Here is a 22,426-nt window from a genome sequence, read left to right as displayed (position 1 = left end):
AGCCTCTTTCTGTAGGTCCTTTCTTTAGATCTTTTCCTTAGACTTTTTTATTTTCACTTTTTCTTAAGTCGCTTTCTTTAGACTCTTTTTATTAACTCTTTCTTTAGACTTTTTTTCTAAACTCTTTTTTAATCTCTTTTTCAAATCTCTTTCTTTAGACTTTTTAGACTCATTAGACTTTTTAGACTCTTTAGACTCTTTAGACTCTTTAGACTCTTTAGACTCTTTAGACTCTTTAGACTCTTTAGACTCTTTAGACTCTTTAGACTCTTTAGACTCTTTAGACTCTTTAGACTCTTTAGACTCTTTAGACTCTTTAGACTCTTTAGACTCTTTAGACTCTTTAGACTCTTTAGACTCTTTAGACTCTTTAGACTCTTTAGACTCTTTAGACTCTTTAGACTAGACTCTTTAGACTCTTTAAATTCTTTAGATTTCTTTAGACTTTTTCTGAACCCTTTCTCAACACTTAGATTTTTTTTTCTAATTTTTTTTTTGCTTTTTTAGACTATGTTCTTAGACCCATTCTGTAGGCTCCTTCTTTAGATCTTTTCCTTAGACTCTTTAATTTTTACTTTTTCTTAGGTCGCTTTTTTTAGACTCTTTTTATAAACTCTTTCTTTAGACTTTTTTTCTAAACTTTTTTTTAATCTCTTTTTCAAAACTTTTTCTTTAGACTTTTTAGACTCTTTGGACTCTTTGGACTTTTTGGACTTTTTGGACTCTTTAGACTCTTTAGACACTTTAGACTCTTTAGACTTTTTAGACTCTTTAGACTCTTTAGACTCTTTAGACTCTTTAGACTCTTTAGACTCTTTAGACTCGTTAGACTCTTTAGACTCTTTAGACTCTTTAGACTCTTTAGACTCTTTAGACTCGTTAGACTCTTTAGACTCTTTAGACTCTTTAGACTCTTTAGACTCTTTAGACTCTTTAGACTCTTTAGACTCTTTAGACTCTTTAGACTCTTTAGACTCTTTAGACTCTTTAGACTCGTTAGACTCTTTAGACTCTTTAGACTCTTTAGACTCTTTAGACTTTTTAGACTGTTTAGACTCTTTGATTTCCTTGGATTCTATGGCCTATTTGGACTCCATGGACTTCTTACACTCTATAGACTTTTTGCACTCTTTGATCTCCTTGGACTCGTTGCACACTTTGAATTTCTTGGACTCCATGGACTCTCCATGGACTCTTTGGGCTCTTTAGTCTCTTTAGACGCGATACACTTTTTGGACTTTTTGGATTTTTTGAACTCTTAACATTTTTTTTTCTTTTTGGTTTTCTTGGACTCGCTAAAATTTTTTGTACTTTTTGGTCTATTGCAATTTTTGAACTACTTGGACTTCTTGGACTCTAGACTTTTTGGACTTTTTGGACTCTTTGGACTCCTTGCATTCTTTGGACTCATTGGACTCTCTTGGACTCTTTGGATTCCTTGGACTCTATGGTCTTTTTGAAGTCCATTTTCTTGGATTTTTGAGATTTTTGAGACTTTTTGGAGTTTTAAAAGTTTTTGAACTCGGTGGACTTCTCGGACTCCTTGGACTTCTTAGACTTTTTGGAGTCCTTGCACTACTTGCACTCTTTGAAATTCTTGCTCTCTTTGGACTCTTTGGACTCTGAACTTTTTGGACTTTTTGGACTCCTTGGACTCTTCGGACTCTTTAGATTCCATCGACTCTTTTTCATATTTTATATCCATTAAACCATTATTTAAAATTTTATTTAATTAAACTTCTTGTTTCGTCTATCATTAAATTTAGTTCATTGCAGACTTTTTTGACGTGGGCTATCTTAACTTTTTGACTATTTTGACATTTTTCCAGGAAAAAAGTCGAGATGAAGAAGCACACCGGAAAATACATCCTCAAGGGCGCCCTCACCCCCAGTCTGGCCAGAAAACAGCTGAGAAAAGCGGAATCAATCAACAGCCTCCACAAAAGCCGGTCCTGCACAAGTCTGAATGAAAGTGACGATGGCAGCAGCCACAAGGAGTCTCAAAACTACCTAACAGTCCATGTAAAACTAGTCGTTTTCATTCAGAGTTTTAATTTCCTTTTTGCAGAGTTTTCCGCCTAGTTTGAAAATTCCCACAATCACCACTCAGAGTGACGATGATTTGATTGACCGTGAAGACAGTGTTACCACCATTCCGGTGCCAGAGAATAATAACCTTCAAGCGCCGCAAAAGTGGCACACGATGACACCTCATGAAGTCGCCAATTGGATTGATAAGAAGTCGAGGATTGTTTTTCCGCTCACGTTTCTCATTTTTAATGTTTTTTATTGGACGTTTGTTTATGTTTTATAGGATTATGAGATTTATATGCTTTTTTACTTCGATTCGTTCTTCTAGTCTTATATTCGTCTTTTTCATCTTAATTTATTGCTGATGTTTGTCCATTTTCTCATTTACTTCATTAAATGTTTAAAGTAACTTTTGGAATTTTGATGCGCTTGGGTTAAACGGATCAAAAATTAAAATACAGATTCTTAAAAAATTCGCGGTTCTTTTGCGTTGATCACGAATTTTGGACCACCTGTGTAGTGTGTGTTGTTCAAAATATTGAAAATCTATAGAATTTGAAAAAAAAACTCATTAAAACTTTTTTAGAGTCTTTTCATTATAAAAATTAAGTTTTACACTTGAAAAGAAAAGCCTCAATTGAAATGAGCACATGTTATTAAAATACTGAGAAATTAATTGAAGTAATCTAGAAAGAAGAAAGTATAAAAAAATAAAAAAAATAAAGAATTTGAAAGAGACTTAATAAAAGTTTGTAATTGTTGAACAGTCAAATGCTCTTATATTTAAAATCTAGTAAGCTTTTTTTGAGTTTTCAGACGTCTGGTATATCAGAGAACTAAAGAGAAACAACGAAAATCTAGAAAATTTGGATGGAATAAAAAGACAATAAAATAAAGATTTCAGAAAATCCAAACAATGTTCAAACAAAAAGCTTGCTAGACTTTGAATTTTTCGATTTTTTTGGAATCTATGGGATTCTTTAGACTCTTTGGAGTTTTTAAAGTTTTTGGACTTCTCGGACTCCTTGAACTCCGAAAACTTTTTGCAGTCCTTGGACTACTTGGACTTCTTGCATTCTTTGGACTCCTCGAACTTCTTAGCCTTTTTGGTTTTCTTGGACTCCTTAAACTACATGAACTCCATCCGCTTTTTGAATTCTTTAGACTCCTTGGACTTCTTGCACTCTTTGGACTCTTAACTCTTTGGACTTTTTGGACTTTTTAGACTCTTTGGATTCCTTGGACTCTATGGTTTTTTGAAGTCCATTTTTTGGAATTTTGGGATTCTCTAGACTCTTTGGAGTTTTTAAAGTTTTTGGACTCTGGGAACTCCTCGGACTCCTTGGACTCCTAAAACTTTTTGGAATCTTTGGATTACTTGGGCTCCTTGCATTCTTTGGACTCCTCGAACTCCTTAGCCTTTTTGGTCTTCTTGGAGTTTTTAGACTCATTAGACTTCTTTGACTCCTTGGTCTACTTGAACTCCTTGCATGTTTTGGTCTCTTTTTCATGGACTCCATTCACTCTTTGAATTCTTTGGACTCTTTGGACTTCTTGCACTTGTTGGACTTTTTGGATTCTTTGAACTTTTTGGATTCCTTGGACTCTATGGTTTTCTTGAAGTCCATTTTTTTTAATTTTTGGGATTCTTTACAATCTTTGGAGTTTTTAAAGTTTTTGGACTCTGGGGACTCCTCGGACTCCTTGGACTACTAAAACTTTTTGGAATCTTTGGACTACTTGGACTCCTTGCATTCTTTGGACTCCTCGAACTCCTTAGCCTTTTTGGTCTTTTTGGAGTTCTTAGACTCATTAGACTTCTTGGACTCTTTGGTCTACTTGAACTCCTTGCATTTTTTGGACTCTTTTTCATGGACTCCATCCACTCTTTGAATTCTTTGGACTCTTTGAACTTCTTGCACTTGTTGGACATTTTGGATTCTTTGAACTTTTTGGATTCCTTGGACTCTATGGTTTTTTTAAAGTCCATTTTTTTGGATTTTTTGGATTCTTTAGACTCTTTGGAGTTTTTAAAGTTTGTGGACTATGGAGACTTTTCGGACTCCTTGGACTTCTAAAACTTTTTGGAGTCCTCGAACTTCTTAGCCTCTTTGGTTTCCTTGGAGTTCTTGGACTCATTAGACTTTTTGGACTCCTTGCACTTTTTGAACTTTTTGGCATCAATAGACTTAATCCACTTTTTGAATTCTTTGGACTTCTTGGACTTCTTGCACTCTTTGGACTCTTTTTACTCTGACCTTTTTGGACTCTTTGGACTCTTTGGATTCCTTGGACTCTATGGTCTTTTTAATTTCCATTTTTTTGGATTTGTGGGATTCTTTAGACTTTTTTAAGTTTTTAAAGTTTTTGAACTCTGTGGACTTCTCGGATTCCTTGAATTCCTTAGACTTTTTGGAGTCCTTGCACTACTTGGACTTGGTCTCTTGGAGTTCATAAACTTCTTGCACTCTTTGAAATCCTTAGACTTGTTGCACTCTTTGGAATCGTTGCACTCTTTGGACTCTTTAGACTCTTTAGACTCTTTAGACTCTTTAGACTCTTTAGACTCTTTAGACTCTTTAGACTCTTTAGACTCTTTAGACTCTTTAGACTCTTTAGACTCTTTAGACTCTTTAGACTCTTTAGACTCTTTAGACTGTTTAGACTCTTTGATTTCCTTGGATTCTATAGCCTATTTGGACTCCATGGACTTCTTACACTCTATACACTCTTTGCACTCTTTGATCTCCTTGGACTCGTTGCACACATTGAATTTCTTGGACTCCATGGACTCTTTGCACTCTTTAGTCTCTTTAGACTCGTTACACTTTTTGGAGTCTTTGGATTTTCTGAACTCCTAACATTTTTTTTACTTTTTGGTCTGCTTAGACTCGTTAAACTTTTTGCACTTTTTGGACTATTGCAATTTTTGAACTACTTGGACTTCTTGCAATTTTTGGACTCTTTGGAATCCATGGGCTCCATCCACTTTTTGAATTCTTTGGACTCCTTGGACTTCTTGCACTCTTTGGACTCTAGACTTTTTGGACTTTTTGGGCGCTTTGGACTCATTGGACTCTTTGGACTCTTTGGATTCTTACTTTTTAAAGTCCATTTTTTTTAATTTTTGGGATTCGTTAGACTCTTTGGAGTATTTAAAGTTTTTGAACTATGGAAACTCCTAAAACTTTTTGGAGTCATTAGATTTCTTGGACTCCTTGCATTCATTGGACTCCTCAAACTTCTTAGTTTCTTTGGTTTCCTTGGAGTACTTAGACTCTTGGACTCTTTGGAATCTATGGGTTTCATCCACTTTTTTAATTCTTTGGACTCCTTGGACTTCTTGCACTCTTTGGACTCTTTAGACTCTTTCTTCTCTTCTTTAGAACTATCAGGTCTCTTATTGCTAAATTGTCTATTTTATAAAATTTGCATTTTTTTTAACTTTTTTTCTATTGCATGATTTTAAAATGTTCGCTTAAACAAGTAAACGCAGAAGCGCTGCAAATATTTTTTTATCCAGTTATTATGCCATTAAACCTAACATAATATTTGCAAAAAATCGGGCACTCAGACAACAAATAGACTTCTTTTATACTTTCATTCTTGTTTAAACAAACAAGTGGAAACGAGAATCATCAATAAAAATCCTCATGAAGATAAAAGTTTTAACGCAGTTGTCACTAATTCAAATATAATCACAAAAGTGTCATTATCAAGGGTAATTAAACGACTTATGAAGTCAATATTATACAACTTTAATATAATAATGTGTAACGTACATATTTTTACTGTGTGGTCTGATAACACGCTATAAGAGACCGAATAACCTTGGAGGAACTATTTTAGTTTGTTGTTTTGTGGCGGCTGAGATGTGATTTCAAATAATGGAGAAGACTTTTTTTGGATTGTTTCTTATTGGTTTGTGCATGGATTTATTAGTGGCATTTGAAGAATTCCGGTAAGAATTTCAATTACTTTTCCTCATTACATGTTTGTTTTATCGTGATTTATGAAAAATTCCACAATTCGCGGAAACTTTAGATCGTGTGTATGAAGGGAAATGAATTTTTAAATAAAAAAAGATGAAAATGTAGAAATGTCATTAGATAAAGAGAGACAAAATGAAAGTCTTTGCTTCGCGGTGTGATCTAGTGATCTAGTTGGCTGGCATAACTTCACATAAAAACATCAAAGATTTGGCAGATGTTAGTGAAATAACGCGTAGAAAGGATAAAAAAAAATTTATTTCCTCAATTTTTTACATTTTTTAATAGGCTATCTAGACTCTCTTTGGTTTCGCCCACATTGTTCTTGGGTTTGTACGATTGCTCAATATTTGCTTCGGATTTTCTTCACATTTTCGTCGGATTTTATTTTTATTAAGATTCATCTTCATTTTTATTTAAATTGTTTTTTTGAATTGTTCAATTCTTTATTTTTTTAGATTCTTCAAATTTTCTTTAATTTTGGTTTTTCTTTTTAGAGTTTTTTTGAATTTACTAAATTTTCTAATTTTTTTTAATTTGTTTAAAAGTATTTAGGGTTTATTTTTTTAGATTTTTGTTTAGTCTTTAGATTTTCTATAGATGTGATTGATTCGTCTTACATGCATCAAATATTTTTTTTAGACTTTCTTTAGATCCTCAGTTTTTGTATTTTATTTTATTTTATGTAACTTTGTTAAATTTTATTTTCTCTAAATTCCAGATTTTTTCAGATTTTCTTTAGACGTAGACGTAGACACACTCTTTAAATTATTTTCCAACTTTTTATTGGATATTGTAGTCATTATTTAAATTTCCTATATTTTCTCTATATATTTTCAATTAGATTCTCTAAATTTTATTTAGATTTTTTCAAATCTCTGTCGGTTTTTTTTTTAATTTACTAGAAACAAAAAGATGAAGATTCTGAAGATTTTGAAGATTCTGGAGAACTTGAGGGACTTGACGTATCTGAGAAATTGAAAATCGAAAGTATTGAAAAAGAATTGAAAAAATTGAAAGAGAATCAAAAAAATCGAAAGCCAATCTGAAAAATAGGAATAGAATCGAAGCAGAATAGAAAGAAAATCAAAAGAATCGAAAGATTATCGATAGGTAATCGATAAATACGAAAAAAAGAAGAAAAAAATCGAAAGACTCAAAATAGAATCGAGAGGAAATCAAGAAAATCGAAAAAGAACCGATAAAATCCATAGAGAATCGAGAGAATCATAATAACCGATATAATAAATATAATTAAAAGAACCAAAAGAAAAATTAAAAGAGAATCAAAAGAATCTAAAAAGAATTGAACGAATCAAAAGAGAATTGAAAGAAAATCGAAGGAATTGAAAGAGAAACGAAAAAATCGAAAGAGAATTTAGACAATAAAAAAAAGTGAAAAAGAATCGAAAAACCCGAAAAGAATCCAAAGAAAATTGAATTAATTGAAAGACAATAGGGAGAATTGAAAGAGAATCAAAGCACAACAGAAAGTAAATCAAAAGAATCGAAAGGTTATCCATAGGTAATCGATAAATACGAAAAAAAGAAGAAAAAAATCGAAAGACTCAAAATAGAATCAAAAGGGAATCAAGAAAACCAAAAAAGAATCGAAAAAATCCATAGAGAATCCAGAGAATTATAATAATCAAAATAGAATTAAAAGAACCGAAAGAAAAATTGAAAGAGAATCAAAAGAATCTGAAAAGAATTGAAGGAATTGAAAGAGAAACGAAAAAATCGAAAGAGAATTGAGGAAATAAAAAAAAAAGTGAAAAAGAATCGAAACAATCTAAAATCGCAAGAGAATTGAAAGAATCCAAAGAGAATCTAAAGAATCGAAAGAATCTAAAAAATCGAAAGAATCGAATAAAAATTGCAAGAGTATCAAAAGAATTGAAAGAAAATCGAAAGAATTGGGAAAAAGCCAAGAGACGATAAAGAAGAACAAAAAAATCTAAACAATCTAAAGTAAATCGAATGAAAACCGGATAAGAATGAAAAACATTGTAAGAATCAAAACAAACGAAACAGAATCGAAAGAAAATGAAAAGAATTAAAGGAGAAACAAAAAAATTGTAAAAGACTCGAAAGAATTGAAAGAGTATTAAAAATCGAAAGACAATCGGATGGAAATTTAAAGGGATTTGAAAGAATCGGAAGAGAATCAAAAGAATCAAAAGAATCGAAAGAGAACCGAAAGAAAATTGAATTAATAGAAAGACAATAGGAAGAATCGAAAGAGAGTTGAATGGAAATTATAAGAGAACCGAAGGAATTGAAAGAGAATCGAAAGAATCGGAAAAAAATCAAGAGAAAAAAAGAACAAAAAAACTAAAGAATCTAAAGTGAATCAAAAGATTAATATTATTCAAACTAGATTCAAATTAATTTGAAGAGAATCAAATGAATCGTAAAAGAATCGAAAGAAAATCGAATGATAACCGGAAAAAAATGGAAAAAATTGTAAGAATCAAAATAATCGAAACAGAATTGAAAGAATATCAAAAGAATTAAAAGAAAAACAAAAAAATCGTAAGAGAATCGAAAGAATAGAAAGAATTGGAAGAGAATCGAAAGAGAATGGAAAGAAAATCGAATGAATCGAAAGACAATCGGATGGAAATTTAAAAAGATTTGAAAGAATCGGAAGAGAATCAAAAGAATCGAAAGAATTGAACGAGAATTAAAAGAATCGAAAGAATCGAAAAAGAATCGAATGGAAATTATAAGAGAACCGAAGGAATTTAAAGAGAATCGAAAGAATCCGGAGGTAATCGAAAGAATCGAATAAAAATTGCAAGAGTATTGAAAGAATTGAAAGAGAATCGAAAGAATCGAAAAAAAATCAAGAGAAGAGAAAAAAAGAACAAATAAACTAAAGAATCTAAAGTGAATCGAAAAACTAATATTAATCGAAATAGATTCAAATCAATTTGAAGAGAAACAAAAGAATCGTAAAAGAATCGAAAGAAAATTGAATGAAAACCGGAAATAAATCGAAACAATTGTAAAAATTCAAAGAAACAAAACAGAATCGAAAGAAAATCAAAAGAATTAAAAGAGAAACAAAAAAATCGTAAGAAAATCGAAAGAATTGAAAGAGAATCTAAAGACAATCGGATGGAAAAAATCGGAAAGAGATTTGAAAGAATCGGAAGAGAATCAAAAGAACCGAAAGAAAATTGGAAGATAATCGAAATAATCAAAAGACAAAAGGAAGAATCGAAAGAGAATCAAATAAAAATTGAATAACAATCGAATGAATCGAAATAATCAAAACAATATAAAAACAATCAAGAGAATCAAAAGAGAACCAAAGGAATTGAGAAAATTGAAAAAAAATCAAAAGAGAATCAAAAGAGAATTGTAGGAATCAAAATAAAATAGGAAGTAAATCAAAAGAATCGAAAAAGAAACAAATAAATTAAATTAGAGTTGATAGAATCGTAAGAGAATCAATAACAATAAAATTAAAAAAAAAGAAAGAATTCAAAGAGAATCGAATGAATCGAAAAAGAATTGAAAAGATCGAAAGAGTCGAATGAATCGAATCCAATGAACCCAAAAATCCCCTGAATGAATGCTAAGAATGCGAGAGAGAATTTATATTTAGAATCCCTATAATATTTTTGAACTTTTTAAATATTTATTTTTGTATTACTCTGGATTTTCCTTATTTTCTCCGGAAACTCTTCTTAGAGTCTAGATTGTCATCAGAAAGTTTCCTTAATAAAATTTTCAAAAATTTTCAGATCGACCGACTCCCCCGTGGAGACGACGTCTTCGCCGTCTTCTCGCAGACCATTTTCCTCATCGTACGGATTTAACCCTATGCGCCAAGTGGTAGAGCCTACTGTTCCTCCAGAAATTAAAAACTCTCTTTGCCCAGCCCTGGAACCCAATCTGGATCCGTTAACCCAAGAACAATTCATCGCCCAGTTGACTGATGCTTGTCGCTACGATAAACTCATCAAACCACCCGCTCTTGGTCCTGTTCAAGTTCACATGCAGATTGACTTAACACACATTGAATCGATTGACCAGTTGCAGTTTAAAGCGCACATGTTGGTGCAGTACTCCTATGTAGACGAGAGACTCGCGTACCGGTCGATCTCCCCCGAAAGGGAGAATCTCTTGGGGGAGGAGCTTCTTAGGAATAAGATTTGGGTGCCCCATATAATGATCGGGAATGAGAAGGACACCACCATCATGGGGATCGATGGAAAGGACGTTTTTATTTCCATCAATCCTTTGGGGGAGGTGGTGTACTCCTTCAGGTTAACAGCCACGTTCTACTGTTGGATGAATCTGCAGAAGTTCCCGTTTGATTCGCAAGAGTGCAACTTAAAGTGGAACAGCTGTAAGAGCACATCTTCTATGCTTGTGGATAAGTACTACTTTCCTCATTCCAGGGACTTACAACTCTTCTAACTTAGTCCTCCTCTGGGACCGCCACGACCCCATCAACCTCGCCAACAACTTACACCTCACCGAGTTCATCCTCACTGGTACCTGGACGGAAGAGAGCGAAGTCCCCGCGTCGTTCACCAAAGGAGCTCTTGGTACTTTTCTTCATCATCCGACCGACTCCCCGTCTCACATTTTCTTGCAGTTGGCAACTTCAGCCAGTTGATTTTCCGATTCAAACTAAGTCGCGAAGTGGGTTTCTACATCATGGACTATTTCCTCCCTTCCATCCTCCTGGTGGTCATTTCATGGGTGACCTTCTGGTTGCAAGCCGACGCCGCCCCTCCACGCGTCACATTGGGTGCCTCCACCATGTTGGCGTTCATCACACTGAATGGCGGCTTGAGCAAGAATCTCCCGAAGGTTTCTTACATCAAAGCGAGCGAAATTTGGTTCTTAGCTTGTGCCGTCTTCATCTTCTGTTCTTTGGCGGAATTTGCTTTTGTTAACGTGATCTGGAGAAGACAGTAAGTCGTAGAATTGTCGTTATCGTTTACTGAGTTTATCGTAGGAAGGAGGTGCAGATAAAGAAGAAAAGTAGTAAACACATTTTGAAAGGAGCGATTTCGCCGAATTTGGCACGGAAACAGCTAAGGAAAGAATCAGAAAACGGTCTTTACAAAGCGAGGTCTTGCTCGAGTTTGGAAGATAAAAGCGAGACGGAGAGGAACACCCAGAACAATTATTTGACAGTTCATGTGAGTAAAATCAAGCTGGGCATAGCTTTAAATGCTATTTTGGCAACACTGAATGTCAATGAGAGACGATTTGAGTTGTGTGTTTGAATTATTTTCTCGTCTTCCTCCTCTTGTTCGTCCTTCTTGACTTCTTTGTTTCCTTGGTTCTCATCCTCCTGATTCTTTTAGTCCTTCTCGACCTCTTCATCTTTCGTCTTCACCTTCTCCCGTCTTTCTTTTCTCCTCATTTCCTCGTCATCTCATTCATCTCCTCATCTCCTCATTTCCTCGTCTCCTCATCTCCTCCTCTTTTTATCTCCTCATCTCCTCATCTCCACATCTCCTCCTCTTTCACAGATTTCTCCACATCTCATTCATCTCCTCGTCTCCTCGTCTCCTTGTCTCCTTGTCATCTCATTCATCTCCTCATCTCCTCATCTCCTCATCTCCTCATCTTCTCATCTCCTCATCTCCTCATTCATCTCCTCATCTCCTCCTCATCTCCTCATCTCCTCATTCATCTCCTCATTTCCTCATTCATCTCCTCATCTCCTCATCTCCTCATCTCCTCCTCATCTCATCTCCTCCTCTTTTTATCTCCTCATCTCCTCATCTCCTCCTCATCTCCTCATCTCCTCATTCATCTCCTCATCTCCTCCTCATCTCCTCATCTCCTCATCTCCTCATCTCCTCATCTCCTCATTCATCTCCTCATCTCCTCATCTCCTCATCTCCTCATCTCCTCCTCTTTTTATCTCCTCATCTCCTCATCTCCTCCTCATCTCCTCATCTCCTCATCTCCTCATCTCCTCGTCTTCTCGTCTCCTCATCTCCTCGTCATCTCATTAATTTCCTTATCTCCTCATTTCCTCATCTCCTCGTCTCCTCGTCTCCTCGTCTCCTCGTCATCTCAATAATTTCCTCATCTCCTCATCTCCTCATCTCCTCCTCATCTCCTCATCTCCTCATCTCCTCATCTCCTCCTCATCTCCTCATCTCCTCATCTCCTCATCTCCTCGTCTTCTCGTCTCCTCATCTCCTCGTCATCTCATTAATTTTCTTATCTCCTCATCTCCTCATCTCCTCGTCTCCTCGTCTCCTCGTCTCCTCGTCATATCAATAATTTCCTCATCTCCTTATCTCCTCATCTCCACATCTCCTCATCTCCTCATCTTCTCCTCTTTTTATCTCCTCATCTCCTCATCTCCTCATCTCCTCATCTCCTCATCTCCTCATCTCCTCATCTCCTCATCTCCTCATCTCCTCATCTCCTCATCTAATCTCCTCATCTCCTCATCTCCTCATAACATCTCCTCATCTCATCTATTCATCTCCACATCTCCTCATCTCATCATCTCCTCATCTTCTCATCCCCTCATCTCCTCCTCTTCTTCTCCTCTTCTCATCCCCTCATCTCCTCCTCTTCTTCTCCTCATCTCCTCCTCATCTCCTCCTCATCTCTTCATCTCCTCATTTCCTCATCTCCTCCTCATCTCCTCTTCATCCCATCTTCTCATCTCCTCATCTCCTCCTCATCTCCCCTTCATCTCCTTCTCATCTTCTCTTCATCTCCTCCTCATCTCCTCATCTCCTCATTTCCTCATCTCCTCCTCATTCCATCTTCTCATCTCCTCATCTCCTCCTCATTTCCTCCTCATCTCCTCCTCATCTTCTCTTCATCTCCTCATCTCCTCATCTTCTCATCTCCTCATCTCCTCATCTCACCTCCACATCTCATCTCCTCATCTCCTCATTGTGTTGGCCCACTTTCTAATCGCATTTTAGAGCTTCCAGAGCTTCCCGAGCAGTACCAAAATCCCGACGATAACAACTCAAAGTCAAGACGATCTTACCGACCGAGATGAGACCACCTCGATAAGAGTTCCAACGGAAGACGACAGAAGCTCACCACAGCACCAGCGATGGACCACAATGACTCCTCATGAGGTGGCCATCTGGATCGACAAGAAATCCCGAATTGTATTCCCTGTTTCCTTTCTCATTTTTAATATTTTTTACTGGTCCTTTGTATATGTGGTCTAATTTTCCCTGTAGATCAAACTGTTCTAGTCGTAGCGAGTACTGTTTATTTATTATTTATTTTCGTTTTAAACAAGTCGATTTATTAAATTGAAGACTTGACTAAGCGCCATTTTAAATATCACATTCAGGCATAAATTGATTAAATATTTTCTTTTATACTAGGCATTGTTATGTTAACCTAAAGACAAAAATTATATTATTAGGCTTTGGGTAATCGACTTGCAAAAAAAATTTGGCCGTCAGGTTAAAAGAACAATGCCTAGTTTAACCAAAGATGTTGAATAATTTCAAAATATGATTTGGCGCTTCGCCCGTTATTTATGTCAAGTCTTCAATTATCTATTTAAGAAACGAATAAAGTTTTGGTTAATCGGAGTATTTAAATTACTTTATTTATTTGTGTTTTGATAGAGCATTGTATAGTTCGTACAGGGAGAGATTGAATGACAGAAAAGTCACAATATTTACGCGCGAAATTTAAAATAACAAAATAAGTCTACCCACTGTCAACCCAGTTCGCGTAGGAATTTAGTGTTTTTAGTGTATTCTGTAGCATAATTTGCTGCCAACCTATATGTCAACTGTCAAAATCTCTTAATCTCGGTTTCGATGTATTCTGGAGCTAATTACTATCGGTCCACTTATTAAAAAGTAAAGTTAGCAGCAGCCCTAGCAATTTTTGTTGGAAACAGTTGGCAGAAAACGCGTTTGACCTTGAAGCAATTGTGACATGCGAATCTCTCGTTTGAAACTAACCTTTGATTAATTCTTAAATAATATGAGATGTTGACACACTAAACTTTGACAACGTGTTAACCTCAAAAATCATTATTCAATTTTCCCCTAATTTTCTCCCTTAAGAATTGAAAGCCGGATTTATACCCAAAAATTTTTAGAAAATTTACATAGAAGAGTGGACTGATAGCATGAGCTGGCCGTATTCAGGCTTCGATTTGTAAAGAAGAGCTCGAAATCTACAAAACCACCTATTTTTATCAAGATTCAACGGTTGAATTGTAAGAAAACAACAGAAATCTGCACGAAATCATCAAAAATCTTATAGAAATCCGCTTATCTTGATGCAAAACGACGATTTCTCACTGATTTTCACCATTTTCTGGCTTGAATTCGCAGCGCTCGAAATCTACAACACCACCAATTTTTATCAAGATTCAACGGCTGAATTAAAAAAAACAGCAGAAATCTGCACGAAATCATCAAAATTTTTTGAGAAAGTCGCTTATTTCGATGCAAAACAAGGATTTCTTGCCGATTTTCGCCGATTTTTTGCTTGAATTCGCAAAGAAGAGCTCGAAATCTACAAAACCACTTATTTTTATCAACATTCAACGGTTGAATTGCAAGAAAACTGCAGAAAACTGCCCAAAATCATCAAATATCTTAGAGAAATCCGCTTATTTCGATGCAAAATGACGATTGCTCGCTGATTTTCACCATTTTCTGGCTTGAATTCGCAGCACTCGAAATCTACAACACCACCAATTTTTATCAAGATTCAACGGCTGAATTAAAAGAAAACAGCAGAAATCTGCACGAAATCATCAAAATTCTTAGAGAAATTTGCTTATTTCGATGCAAAACAAGGATTTCTCGCCGATTTTCGCCGATTTTTGGCTTGAATTCGCAAAGAAGAGCTCGAAATCTACAAAACCACTTATTTTTATCAACATTCAACGGTTGAATTGCAAGAAAACTGCAGAAAACTGCCCAAAATCATCAAATTTCTTAGAGAAATCCGCTTATTTCGATGCAAAATGACGATTGCTCGCTGATTTTCACCATTTTCTGGCTTGAATTCGCAGAGCTCGAAATCTACAACACCACCAATTTTTATCAAGATTCAACGGCTGAATTGAAAGAAAACAGCAGAAATCTGCACAAAATTAACAAAATTCTTATAGAAATCCGCTTATTTCGTTGCAAAACGACGATTTCTCACAGATTTTCGCCGTTTTCTGGCTTGAATTCGCAAAGAAGAAGGTCGAAGTCTACAAAACCACCAATTTGTATCAAGATTCAACGGTTGAATTGCACAAAAACAGCAGAAATCTGCACGAAATCATCAAAATTCTTTGGGAAATCCGCTTATTTTGATGCAAAACGACGATTTCTCGCTGATTTTCGCCGTTTTCTGGCTTAAATTCGCAAAGAAGAGCTCGAAATCTACAAAAGCACCAATTTTTATCAAGGTTCAACGGCTGAATTGCCATAAAGTAGTAAGTGCGGCAAAATGCATTATATACAAGTTTCACACGCTATTTTTTCTATTTCGCCATATTGATTGGTTTCAAAATCTAGGGAATTTTAGGCGCTCTAGGGTCGATTTCACACACTTTATCCTCACCTTCCGCCATAGTGTCAAGACTATTTTTCAACCAAAGCTATGTTTTCGAACGCGCCCCTGAGTTGTACGCTTGCGCATTATAGCAAACCTGTTTGTTTCACTAGCGTTGGTTGGCATTTTTTGCGGCACGATTATCTGCAGAGCAGCGTGTTAGTTTTCCATCCACGATTCAGGTAAGACAATTAGTAATAAATGAAAATGTATGTATTGAATTGAATAACGAACGGGTCTTAGAGGTCAATTTCAAGTTATTTAGCGACGTCGCTAAAAGTTGACCCCTTAGGGTGTTAAAGTACTCGTTTATGTTCAATCCAATGCATAAATCTTTTTAAATTTGCCGTAGAGCTCCACAAATTATGACCTTGAAATGTGATATTCAAAATAAATGAGAAGCATTCTGATAAAATGAAATAAGTTAGTTGTCTAATTGGCAATTTTATCACATTTTAGTGTTAATCCTTTGATTTGCAATCCAACAGACTGGAAAGAGACGTTTTTGACGGAAAAACTAATTTTCAGAAAAAATGGAAAAATTCCGATAGCAAAACTAGCTGGACAGAAATAAAATAGATATTTACATAACAAGTACGGAAAGTGACCAATTTCGCACGAGTGTAAAAGTAGATGCACGAGGCGCCAGCCGAGTGCAGATATTACACGAGTGCAAGAAAGACACTTTCCGACGAGTTATGTACACTATTTTTCCTACGACCTTTCATCATCAGGAAGAAACCATAAGTTTCGACAATAGTTCATTTCTTATCTATTCTAAATGTCATTTTTCTACAACCTCATAAAAAAGTGACGTATTCCACGTATTTAGATGGTTGATGTTTTTGTACATCAATTTACGAAAATAAAAGTCACTAGTGTAATATGAATATATCCGCACAGACCTGTCAAAACTGATTTGTCAAAAATGACCTAACCAATTCATTTTTATCATTATGTATGTTGTTTTACAGTGAATCGTCTTGACATTTAAGACAAAAATTCAGGGGTTACATTTGTATTTGAAAATAACTGTCAATTTTGACAGGTCTGTGCGGATATATTCATATCACACTAGTGACTTTTACTTTCGGAAATGGATGTACGAAAACAACAACTTTCGGAGTCATTTAACTGTGTGGAAAATGTCACTTTCATATGGGGTCGTAGGAAAAATCAATTTTGTTTATTTGAATTTCTGAATAATGTTCATTTCTATATATATTTCTGTACTTTGTTTTTATCAGAATTGCATCTACAGCCGTCAAAACCATTTCACTCCCTTGCATTGCTATTTCAGTCAAATTATACAAGATATTTATAAATGTTTCTAGTATCAATCACAAGGCCGCGTGGGAATGGTCTTTGAATTTAGTATAAATAATCTGGTCCACTGTGAACTTAATTGACGTTAGAATGACAGATTTCAATAAATCTGTTAACTCTTTAAACTTGGTGTGCAGAAACGACTCAGCGTACTTAAGGGATTGACTAGAGGGTTGAAGACCACTGGTTGACGAGCGCTGAATGACAAGTGACACGGCGGAAGGACAATTGACACAGTGGAAAGTCAAGTGGAGTGTGTCTTTCGCTTGCTGGCTTCCTAGTTGGTGTTTGGTGTCAACAAATATTAATTAACAAATAAAATGGTGTTAACAAAGCGGCAAAATAGCTTGAAATAAATCTTATTTTTGGAGAGTGCGATGGAAATTAGATGGAAAATAGCAGAAACATTCTTCAGAACGGTTTTGTTTTTGCATCTTCAACACGGTTATTTTAGCGACTGACAGTTGATGTGATTATATCGATTGACAGAAACTTAATTAGTTGACTATATCAAAGGTTGCTTATATCAAATGTTTCTTATATCGCATGTTCACCGTATCCAAACACGCGCAGGAAAAATAATAGCCGCTGCGATTAGCATCGACAATAGAAAATTTTAAACCAGGTTAAAGTTAAGTTTAATGGCAAAACGTGATAATGATGCATTTTGATTCCATTTTTAACTTAAGATTTGAGGTTACTTTCTTTAAAAGTGAGGGAAACTAATACAAGGTGTTTATAAATGTTTCTAGCATCAAGGGTGGCTCTGGAATTCCTGTCGGGCACTACTTTGCCGCTTTGTTTTCATTGTGAATATAACTATTTTGAAAATTATTTATAATGTTACTTACGTCAACAACGTTTCTGTTTTGGTTTTGTGTCAAAATTTTTGATTTTTAGGTTTCAAAACACAACTAGAACAGTTTTCTTCTCAAAACTCACTTTGCTCTATGATTGAGGTTAATTACAAATGTCACTTGAAAAATCTAAACCCACATTTATAACGAGCAGCAAATTTCTTTGATATTTCATAGCCATTGATGCTAGAAACATTTGTAAACACCTTGTAGAAACGTAAAACTTGTATTAATTTTTGAACTCTACTTGATGCAACGCCACTGCTCGAGCAATCAGCTGAGCTGCGCGTTTGCGCATTGAGAAAATTCGTCGTTTAGCGTCAAAATAAGCGGATTTCTTTAAGAATGTTGCTGATTTCGTGCAGATTTCTGCTGTTTTCTTGCAATTCAGCCGTTGAATTTAGATAAAAATTGGTGGTTTTGTAGAGTTTGAGCTCTTCTTTGCGAATTCAAGCCAGAAAACGGCGAAAATCAGCGAGAAATCGTCGTTTGGCATCGAAATAAGCGGATTTCTTTAAGAACTTTGATGATTTTGTGCAGATTTCTGCTGTTTTCTTGCAATTCAGCCGTTGAATCTTGATAAAAATTGGTGGTTTTGTAGAGTTTGAGCTCTTCTTTGCGAATTCAAGCCAGAAAACGGCGAAAATCAGCGAGAAATCGTCGTTTAGCATCAAAATAAGGGGATTTCTCTAAGAATTTTGATAATTTCGTGTAGATTTCTACTGTGTTCTTACAATTCAGCCGTTAAATCTTGATAAAACTTTACTCTTTTATGCTTTTCGATTTCCACATTGCGAATACAGCCTCAAAAAGTCTCAAAAACCGTTAAAGTTCATATAATATAAAAAGTCACTTTTTGCCACTAGTTACAAAAAACTGTCAAAACCTGTGAAAAGGAAATGTCAAATCTGCATTTTTACCCATTTTTATTGCCAAATTAAGAAAAATCTTGTTTGCAACACGAAGTGAAAGTTTTTTACCCCACTTCGGCTGTATTTCTGCCTCTAGTTGCAAACATAATTTTATTAACATTTTTGTTCCCTCAGATCGCTGCAATGGGTAAGAAACCAGCTACGCCTAGAGAGAATGGTCGTTTTTGCAACAAGAGCAAAGTTGAAACAACCGCTGAGAAAGAGAATAATGTGTCTGCTCCGTCGCCTAAAGTGAGTTGATTCTTTTACCTTAACAAGAAGAACGCTATTGAACTCATTTTTAGCGCAAGCGCGCGAGTGCCTCTAATCCGGCCAAAACCAATAAGGAAAAAGTTGAATCCGAGGTTATTCAAAAGCAAATCGAAGACCAAATTCTGCAGCTGAAGTCCGATAAGATGAAAGATTTAATTGAGAGATATTTTTTAAACTTACCTAAAGATGATCGTAATGGATTTCTCGTGAGTTTGATGCGTCTAGCCAACTTTACGTCTGAATAAGGAATTACATATTTAATTTTGATTTAAGTTTTCATAATAAAGTATATAAATGGAATCGGTTTCTTGTTGTGCTGTTCTTATTTTTCCAGCTAGTTTTTTTCGAATCAGCCTAATTCACAGAGAACAATCTTATTCTCAAATGGACAAAATTTTGTTGAAATTCCTGATGGAAACCGACTGCTGTCTAAAAACCCAGAGGGACAAATAGCTAGATGAATTGGAATTAGTATAACAATTTTTAACGTATTCAATTTTTTTTGTTTCACCCAAATATAAAAATTTCTAAAATCTGTATTTTTCGCCCTATAGTTTTATAACTTGTCACAGTTAATAAAGACGATGTAAATAGGTATTACCCCAAATTTCACTGTTTTCTTATTAAAATCACCAGAACTGCAAAGCGAAAAACTATTAATTAGTCACTATTATACCAACAAATCGCAAGTGCAAACAGTGGATCTTAAATTGGTCAAGAATGACGAATGTCAGCGAATGTCAAATCATTGACAAATTTCTAAGAAAGGCGGGAAGGCGTATTTGCATAACCAACTTAAATCGAGATTAATATCCCTAAAACGACGGAAAATTCAATAGTATTTGAAGTTGATATGTTTCATGCCATGAAATTCAAATCATCCTATTTACTATTTAATTTTGATGATTTCGTGCAGATTTCTGCTGTTTTCTTGAAATGCAGCAGTTGAATCTTAATAAAAAGTGATGGTTTTGTTGATTTCGAGCTCTTCTTTGCGAGTTCAAGCCAAAAAACAACGAAAGTCAGCGAGAAATCGTCGTTTTGCATCGAAATATGCGAATTTCTCAAAGAATTTTGATGATTTCGTGCAGATTTCTGCTGTTTTTTTGCAATTCAGCCGTTGAATCTTGATAAAAATTAATGGTTTTGTAGATTTCGAGCTCTTTTGAGAGTGGTACAAAACGCACCATAAACAGCATTTTTTTCTCGCGTGTCGACTCCATATTTTCGTGGCTATAAAAAGCGGCTTCAGCTTAGCAGCGTGTCATTAAGGCTGTTCTACCCCTCAACTAAAATTCGTGTTTTGAAAAATATGCAACCCAACGTACTAACCATTTGACACATGCCAATCATCCATAAGGGTGAAAATCGTCTGTAAAATTAGCATATTTTCTACCACAGTTCAGCAATAAACCAGGCACATGAATTTGAAAATAATAAATGAATAAATAATAATAAATGAAAAATAATAAAAAAATAAAATAAATTCAAATTAATTTTGAATGTGTTATGTAATCCAAACAAAGTACATACCCAAAATCCTTACCTCAAAACCTTCACAATTTTTAACATAAGTAGTTAAAAAAACATAGAAAAGAGATTCTTTTTCTATTTTACTTATGATTTTAATGTATGTATGGTTATCAATATTTAAAATACACATAAAAAAACTAAAATTAAAAAAAATTATATGCAAATCATAACTTGTTTAGCCGCCAACTTTGATACAATTTTTTTACTCTATTACAAAATTCGATTTTTTTACAATAATTTTAAATTGATTGTATTTGACAATGTACAGACTTTTATTATGGAAACAAAAATGTTTAAAACTTACAAAGTCATAAAATTTTACTTTTAAAATTAACCCTTCGTCGGGCGCCCATCAAAAACTGCTTAGTTCTGGCGCGGTGTGCTTGACCAGCTCAATTAAATAAATTGATAATTTAATTTTTTTCAATTAAATTTAAGACAAAATTATTAATGAATTATCTTTATTTGAATGTTTCAAAGCAAATTTTAACAAAATATTATTGAAAAAATATTTTTGTTTATTTAAATCTAACTAAAAACTAGAGGACTCGAAATTTAAAAAGTTTAAATAATAATAAGAATAATAATTGCTGTGCCTGAGAGATCAGCCGCGCCCGACGAAGGGTTAAATATAAAATTTGGTGGTGACTTGCGGTTACCGGCATCTGTTTTATCAAAAGGTGGGCTACCTATAGAACATAACAGTTTTTTGGCTACTAAAACTTTGTCACGCAGTGTTTTAATTGATAATAAATTTAAATAAATTAAATTTAGATATTAGTTTATCTTGTCATTTCTTGTGTTTCAACGAATCCACGGGTATTTAATAAAATCAATTCTACCAAATTTTAAAATGGATATTTGGGTACTTCCGAATAACACAAAATATTACAGAGAGGTAAAGAATATGTTCTAGAGCTACAATTTTTTTTATAAAATTGAAAAAACACTCGATCACGATTTTTTTTTCGATAAATCGCTTATGCCAAAGGTATTTTTACCATGGCAACATAGAAGGTGGTGTGCGGTGGGGTCTTAATAATCTAAAAATTAGATGTAGAAGTTGTTTTTTATCGCGGAAAATGCAAGATTGTAGAAAAAATATTGTGTGAATTTCGAGCGCAAATTCAAATTGCCGTTTTCGAGAGGTTGCCGCGCAACTTTAGACTTTTTGTCTCTTTCAATCGGCAATGTAAATTTTTACGCTCTTAATACACAAATAGCTGTTAAAATTTGTGTAGTTGTACTTTTGCCATCAGCTACTTCTATTAACGTGAGTTTCAAAATTATGAAAGGTATCCATCGATCTAGAAGGATTCTAAGTAATACTGGTGTATTAAATTTTAACACTAATTTGTTTTTACTTTTTATACGTGGACGTCAAAAAACTATACATTTATACGCATCACGAAAAATTAAAAAAATAACATATCTTGGCACAACTAAATATTTCAAAAATTGAGAACAAATGTCCACCTCAATGAATGTTTTCATCATTTTGGAAAAGTTTAAAAAGTTGCTACAGTAGCACAATTTGAGATATGTATAAAGAAAACATTGAAAATGTAAAATCATGTTTTGACGGGAGCGCTAAAAAGCTTTCAATCGTCTAATCTTTTTAGTTTAACGTCATGTTTGCGAGACAACTCGGTGCTGACCATTTTGGTCTTATTATGGCTACTTGACAAAACATTCCACCCTGCCTGCGGCAAAGGACCAAATGGCCAAATATACAATAAAATGCATTACAATTAATGTATGAAATGCAATTAATCCGTTGTCCTATACAGTGTCCGGCAACACTTGTGTCCACCCCCAAAATCGTCTTTGATTTTACACATAAAATTTTGAAAATTTGCCTACGCTCATAGTTGACTAAGCTCTAGAAACTGGCACAAAAATTTGTTTTTTATCACTGTTGGTTTGGCGTCGTGACGCCTAAGAAGTATAATTTTTAGAG

General features: G+C 34.6%; 3 protein-coding genes across 3 annotated transcripts in view; all 3 read left to right on the top strand.

The window, feature by feature from the left end:
• Positions 1-2,440, top strand: part of LOC148170745 (pH-sensitive chloride channel 2-like) — a 32,442-nt gene extending 30,002 nt beyond the window's left edge. The window contains exons 5-6 of the mRNA XM_088041049.1: positions 1,830-2,022; positions 2,069-2,440. Of these exons, the coding sequence (XP_087897175.1) occupies positions 1,830-2,022; positions 2,069-2,314 (439 nt within the window). The 3' untranslated portion in view covers positions 2,315-2,440. The remainder of the gene's footprint in view (positions 1-1,829; positions 2,023-2,068) is intronic.
• Positions 2,441-9,836: 7,396 nt separating this feature from the next.
• On the top strand, positions 9,837-13,234 carry LOC148170744 (pH-sensitive chloride channel 2-like). Its single transcript, XM_088041539.1, has 5 exons — positions 9,837-10,383; positions 10,436-10,585; positions 10,636-10,957; positions 11,002-11,188; positions 12,962-13,234. Exons 1-5 carry the CDS (start codon positions 9,855-9,857, stop codon positions 13,208-13,210), a joined length of 1,437 nt encoding a protein of 478 aa, XP_087897665.1. The 5' UTR covers positions 9,837-9,854; the 3' UTR covers positions 13,211-13,234.
• A 2,459-nt stretch (positions 13,235-15,693) lies between these two features.
• Positions 15,694-19,178, top strand: LOC148170743 (uncharacterized). Its single transcript, XM_088042257.1, has 3 exons — positions 15,694-15,748; positions 18,796-18,912; positions 18,966-19,178. Exons 2-3 carry the CDS (start codon positions 18,805-18,807, stop codon positions 19,176-19,178), a joined length of 321 nt encoding a protein of 106 aa, XP_087898383.1. The 5' UTR covers positions 15,694-15,748; positions 18,796-18,804.
• Positions 19,179-22,426: the final 3,248 nt, after the last annotated feature.

The sequence above is a fragment of the Gnatocerus cornutus genome, chromosome 7, assembly GCF_029298725.1.
Source record: "Gnatocerus cornutus isolate USDA-ARS CGAHR chromosome 7, icGnaCorn1.1, whole genome shotgun sequence".
NCBI lineage: Eukaryota > Metazoa > Arthropoda > Insecta > Coleoptera > Tenebrionidae > Gnatocerus > Gnatocerus cornutus.
This window is presented reverse-complemented; position numbering and strand designations above follow the sequence as displayed.